The sequence below is a fragment of the Phaenicophaeus curvirostris genome, chromosome 5, assembly GCF_032191515.1.
Source record: "Phaenicophaeus curvirostris isolate KB17595 chromosome 5, BPBGC_Pcur_1.0, whole genome shotgun sequence".
In the NCBI taxonomy this organism is placed as follows: domain Eukaryota; kingdom Metazoa; phylum Chordata; class Aves; order Cuculiformes; family Cuculidae; genus Phaenicophaeus; species Phaenicophaeus curvirostris.
The window spans coordinates 18451542-18458076 of NC_091396.1; the positions used below are offsets into that span (position 1 = coordinate 18451542).

The 6535-nt window shown below is 40.6% G+C and overlaps 1 protein-coding gene across 4 annotated transcripts in view; it reads left to right on the forward strand.

Annotated features, from left to right (window-relative positions):
- Positions 1–5985, forward strand: part of MOB2 (MOB kinase activator 2) — a 117734-nt gene extending 111749 nt beyond the window's left edge. Inside the window, exons 4-5 of one of the 4 annotated variants that reach the window (XM_069857747.1) lie at positions 2463–2587; positions 4465–5980. In XM_069857747.1, coding sequence (XP_069713848.1) covers positions 2463–2587; positions 4465–4775 — 436 coding nt within the window. In that variant the 3' untranslated portion in view covers positions 4776–5980. Of the gene's footprint in view, positions 1–2462; positions 2588–4464 lie in introns of all 4 variants that reach the window. The other 3 variants (XM_069857746.1, XM_069857745.1, XM_069857748.1) reach the window with 3 other exon arrangements.
- The last annotated feature ends 550 nt before the right edge of the window (positions 5986–6535 follow it).

Sequence of the window (6535 nt, forward strand, 5' to 3'; positions counted from 1 at the left end):
TTGAAACATGAGGAAGACCCAGTTCTTATCAAAAGGACAAACCTTGTTGTTACTCTTAATGATTCTTCTTTTAAATCCCTATTTTGCATAATTAGCCTAATTTTCAAGGAAAGGCAAAAAGAGTGTGCAGTGGGATGTTACAGCACTTTTATTCACTTATATTTACATGCAAATGAACTCGTACAGTTGCCGAAATGTTTCTTCTAAGTAAAATCCAATTATTCAGGTTCATTTTTGCACCTAAGGCAACTATGCTTTCTATCTTGCAGCTGAGGATTTCTGTGGCATGAGGAAAGTGCTGAGATAGTCTGCTTCTGCTCTTGGCAACAGGCATTGTCTTAAGACCCCAAATCAGTCTGGGTTGCCTAGAAATGTCTTGCTTTAGCTTCATATTGCAGGACTAGGCAAATAAGGTGGCTTGTGTTCGTTTACTATGTTGTAGAATTCCTTATATGTGGATTGTATAGAGGAAGTAGACATGAAAATCAGTCTACGCCTAAGGCCCTAAATGCTGCTTGTGATGCCTGACATAGTTCTGCGAAGAGCTTTAGACTCCTGTTGTTTTCATTCCCTTGGTCGTGTTTTTATACCCTTTTGCAGTCAATCCTGCTCTTTCCAGTACATAACAGTGACCAGGCCCCACGTGCTGAAAATGAGCTGACACATTAAGTGGCTGCAGAAGTAGTTTTCAGTTGCTCTTTCTGTCTTAAAGTCTGAACTACTCATTTCTGCAGCTTTGTCTTGTTTTCATATGGCTTGGGGCTTTAAAAGTGCCATGTCTTCACCTCACTGTCCTCGGGTCCCTGAGAATCGTTTGGGGCAATGAAAACACATTGTAAATTAAAACATTTCATTTGCTACTATTTTTTTTTAGTTGCTTCAGGACTGTTCTGCTGCTCAGATGTATAAAACTTCACTTTCCAAGTGGCATACATAGAGCCTAGCAGTTCAATACAGTCTAGTCCCATTAGTCACAGAAAAAACATTTAACCTTTATCTCCTATGCCAAAAAAATAGTGAGCAGAGTTGACTAAGTGTCACACTGAAGAGGTCTCTTGTCTGGGGCTACAATGAGGCTTGTTTATTGATTTGTATGAGGAATGTCAGCTAACAGATCATTAGCCATCAGCAGCAGAGTTGGAGCTGAACTGACAGGCAAAAAATGATACCCTTGTTTTATGTGCTTTTGTGGTAGATGAGGTGTCCTTCTAGCCAAGTTCTGACACTCTAACCACTCCAACGTTGCTTCCAAAGGTAGTCAGCAGATTTCACCTATGCTGTGTTCTGGGAACACCGATACAGTGGATTTCTTATCAGTGCCTTAATAATATAGGACTGCACTTGGAATTTAGACTGTTTAATAAAAAGAGAAGTTCAGGAACTGGAACTCAAGACTCCTCTAATGTGACGTAGCCAAGAAAAAAAAGTAAAATCGAATCATAGAATGGTTTGATCTGGAAGGGACCTTAAAGATCGTACAGTTCCAAGCCCCTTGCCATGGGCAGGAGCAACCTCCCCCGAGACCAGGCTGCTCAAAGCCCCATCCAGTCTGGGCTTGAACACTTCCAGGAAGGCAGCATCCACAACTTCCCTGGGCAGCCTGTGCCAGTGTCTCACCGTTAAAAAGTGTTCTGCAAAATTCTGTATCTGTAAAGCATTTCTCACTGTGTGTGCCTAACACAATAGATAACTGCTCCTGGTAACAGTTAGAGGTGCATAATTAACCGTGCATTAATTAATAATTTTAAAAAAAGGAACAAACATTTGGTGCTTTTGTAGCCTTCAGATTCTCTGTCAGGAGAGGGATGGTTGCAGATAATCAAGATGATTATGGCTAACTGCTGGAATTACAGTTGTTTTGAAGAGCCAGGCGATATGCTAATGTCACTTGTTCCTTAAGATCCAACAGAATTAATGACTGGTGGAAGTCAAATGTAGTTTCAGATGTTCTGTGGTGTCTGTAACTGAAGAAGCAGAGTTCTAAGGCACAATGGTAGGGATGAAGCTAGTCTTTTGGAGCCACCTTCTGTCTGTTTAATAATATTGCACAACAAAACTAATTTCTGTTGTGTGATGTTAAGCATTAGAAGATCACCAGTTTATCACTGTGCAATATTGTTGCCCTTTAAAAAGTTACATAATGTTTTCCTGTAGAGTCCTATAAGCTGTAAGTAAACCTTCAGTCTGTCGTGAATAGGGAGTTATCACTGTCTCAGCAGAGCTCTTCTCCATGGAGACTTGTCACGAGGCTTTCTGAGCTTGGTACTGCTACCAAATTGCTAGGGAGAAACAAAACTGGCTAATAGAAATTCAAGGGTTTTGAAAGAAGACATGCCCCAAAGTGAATTTCTTCTGTAGCAGCTATGATATATTTTGGTAATGTTGCAGCTGCTTTATGTTATTTAGACACTTGCCTCTTACAGGAGTTGATAATGTGGTGACACTGTCAATTCTTTCCACAGACAGTACTACTGGTATGATGAGCGGGGAAAGAAGATCAAGTGCACTGCTCCTCAGTATGTCGACTTCGTCATGAGTTCAGTGCAGAAACTAGTGACCGATGAGGACGTCTTTCCAACAAAATATGGTAAGTCTGCTTTTGGACACTGTCTCTTTCCAGATGCCATAAATAAGTTGGAAGTTGGCATATGGTTGGTGGTCTTACTCACTAAAAGCAGCTGGTTTCTTGCACCCCCTGGAAGATTATTGGGGAAATAGAACATCAGCCTTTGCTTACAAGCATCTTAATTTGGACAGAGGCAATATCTAGTAAGCCAGGTGCAGTTGACTTTGTTGTTATTTTTAATAAGCTTGTTCAAGGGCAATGAGGGCCTTTCATGCAAGTGATTTGTCCCTGTGGCCAGGGTGAACTTTGGGACAGAAACATACTTTGTATTGTGCATCATGCACAAGATGGCAGGTGTTGCTTTATTGCTTGCCTCAGTTTTGGTGTTGCCAGTTGTCCAATAATCATTTTTACTAGGTAGGCACAGTACTGCTCCAGCAAGCACTATTTCAACTGCACCTGACGGAAGGCACCCAGTATTTCCTTTGCTTTCTTTTACCATTTGATAAAATTTCAGTGTTTAAAGGAGGGAAGTTATTACACGTTAGTCAAACTGCTGCACGCTACCCCTGTATTAGGCTGGGGCAAAAATAATTGCCATTTTTAATCATCAGCTTTAAAAGCACCGTCTCTCAACTCAGAATAAAATTTATTAATTGAAATAAGAACTGCTAGAATCTATACATTTTTGCCAACAAGAAAGAAGTCTATTTATTCTGGTAGTGTAGAATTCTGGAGTCCTGGAACTGATAAATTCTTTGAAGCTGCTGCTTGGTTGTGGAAAACCTTCCCTGGTGAATAAGCTGGGTGAGGTAGTTTCATAGTCTAGTTCATGCAGGTTGTGCAGAGTCATTTGTGAGAGGGGCAGTTGGATGTTTTCATGGAGATGAATTCTTCGATTGACCAAAGTTAGACATAAACATTGCAGTTCTGGATGCGTTCTGTCAATTACTTGGCAGGATTTAAGAAGCTGTAGTGGATGATTTCACTTGCTGGCTACCAAACCATGACCATGACCTTCTTTTGATGCAGCTTTGGTTTGGGGAAGTGTTTTGGTGCTTCAGCTCGGTATAGCCACTGCACAGAACGCCATTGATTGTTGTATAGAATCCACTTTGTCACATGCCATAATTGCAAGGCTCTCTTTTCTGTTATGAAATTCTTGGAACCGATGTGAAGCTGTACATCCATTGATCCCCATGCCAAATGCTTGGTTGATATTGCAGCAGTTTCCGCTGCTGCATGTCCCCTTTTGTACTCATAAAACAAACTTGCTTGAATTTTCTCTTTTTTTAATATTTAATTTGACAGCATAATATAGAAAAGAAAGAACAGTGAAAACAAAACCACTAGGACAAATAAGTAAAGTGAATTTCACACTTTAAAATGGTGTACTACATTAACATAGTTAAAGGATTCTTTAATACAAAATAAGCATCAGAGTTTACAATGACAAAGTGGCACCAACCTAATACCTTAGCTTCCACTTCAGGATCTGTTAATTAGTCTCCCAAGCATTATGTACTTCCAGAGGAAAAATCTGCTACTCCTGGACAAACTAGATAAGCATCCAGAAGAACCTCCCATCATTTTTACAGCCAGAAACAAAAATATGTTGTGGTTTTAAAGAATGATTACACTTGCTTCCTGATTTTTTTTAACCCTTAGGGTTTAAAACTTAACTTCAATTGAAAGTGCTTAAAACCTACTTAGATTCTTCTCCTGAGTTTCTGTAAAAAAAAAAACCAAGATGAGAGGATGATACAGGGCCCACAGGCTGCCTGCTGTATATGGTAGGGTAGTTGTCCTTGCCCACAGTTCAGCCTGTACAAATGTTGCTGTGAGGCTGAAGATGAGCAGATGGAGTTAACATGGTGTTTCTTGCATCTTCCTTTCAGGCAAGGAATTCCCAAACTCGTTTGAGTCCCTAGTGAAGAAGATCTGCAAGTACCTGTTCCATGTGCTGGCCCATATCTACTCCTCACACTTTAAGGAGACTTTAGCACTGGAGCTGCACGGACATTTAAACACGCTCTACACACACTTTATCCTATTCATCAGGGAGTTCAACCTCGTGGACCCTAAAGAGACCACCATCATGGACGACCTCACAGAGGTCCTTTGCAGCAGCAGTGGGAGCAGCAGTAATGGGAGCGGCAATGGGAGCAGCAACAGCGCAGGAGCACAGAACCACGTCAAGGAGAGATGAGCCTCCCTGCAGGATCAGAACTAACATTAAAAACAATATTATATATTCTCTGTGTATGTGTATGTATATGTTCAGATATACATACAGACATATACAGCAATGAAAGAAATTATGCTGCCACCACAGGACGCGTAGTCATACGGGACTGTATGGAGCTTTGGTTTAATGCACCACCTGGCGAGAAGTTGCACCAGTTTTATTTTATTTTCTGTCCACTCCTTCTTTCACCTATTCAGACGGATGATGAGTGCTGTTTTTAGAGAAGAGCCAAGCTTGAGTGGGGCAACTCTTGGTTTTTTTTGGTTGGGTTTTTTTTTGGTTTGTTCAGTTGGTTGGTTGGTTTATTGGTTTTCTTTGTTTGGTCTTGAGTGCAAGCCCTTTGTCTTTCTAGGATGGTGGTCCTGCCATTTAAAAATTATCTATTATATTATAAGAAGTGACTTTTACTTTGAAGTGGCTTAAAATGCAGATTTGTTTGGGTTTTTTTTTTGGGGGGTGGGGTGGTTTTTTGATTTGATTTTACATAGACTGCCCCTTACCTTGCCAAAAACTCCCCAGTTGAGTGCATCTTGCCCTTTGTTCGCTTGGAATGGGAAGAAACTCCTGGCTTGACTAGAGTAGCAACTAGAGGCTTGCTACGTGTTGAAAGTGAGCATGATTCTCCAGTTGTCCCATCTATGTGTTCACAACATGTGAACGTGCGAGAGGATCCACAGGCCTTTCTGCTTATTGCTCCTACAACATATATACTCTTTTCTCTGCTCCTCCGCCTCCTTTTCTCTCAGGCACACCTCTACAAGTAAAAAGAGTGAGATTGCTGGAGTCCAAAACCCATGTGAAAGAGCCACCATCGTTTGCTTCCCATTGAACAGAGGCCTGAGGAGGGGGGAGAAGGGTACATTGAATCAGTCACTGCCTGTGCTAGAAAGATGGCTGTTGGCATAAAATTATATTGTTGGCTTATTTTAGTTCATCTGTTCTATAATAATAAAAACAAATCTATCAGCCATAAGCTTTGGTTTTGTGTTTGCAGCATCAGAACTCCTTCCTAAAAGCTTCCCTTTTACCACTGAATGTTGTTGCCCCCGCTGTCAAACAGCTGTGTAAATAATTGTTTGTATTCCACCCTGTTATCTTATGTTTACAATCAATTCCTTGCTTTTTTTGGTAGTGCTAGGAACCTCCTTCCCCACGTAACCTGAAGATAAGCAAGCCCTCCAAAGATAAGCAACAGGTGGAAAGGAAGAAGTTTCTTGTTTCTTTATAATTGAATTGTGCAAATGCAGCGGGCGCCTGGATATTTTGAGGAAATATTGCATCACACAATCTGTGGATACAGGATTATATTAATATTGTGTCTGGACAGTGATATTTCTCTTTCCTGCACATTTCCACCAAATTCTTACAGTCAGCACTTCCAGTTGAAATGAAAATGCCAAATTTGCTTGCAATTGTGCTTCTGTCAAATCTGTGGCAGCATCTGAAAATTGCTTGTTGCTGATTTTAGTCACTCTCCTGAGGTGTGTATATATAATTAATAAGTGACCTGGCATCAATCCTACAAAATTCTCTTTAATGACGTCTGCAATTGTAGTAAAAGTCACTGGAGAGATGAAAAGGGAAAGTAAGTGCAAAGAAAAAAGAGAAAGGAAAGCATGAGTAGGAAAGGAGGGAAAAAGAAAAAAAGCATGATCAAGAAAAAGGCTTTTGAAGAAGTGTGCAAGAGCAACAACAGATAAAGGAAGAAAAATGTGCAAGTG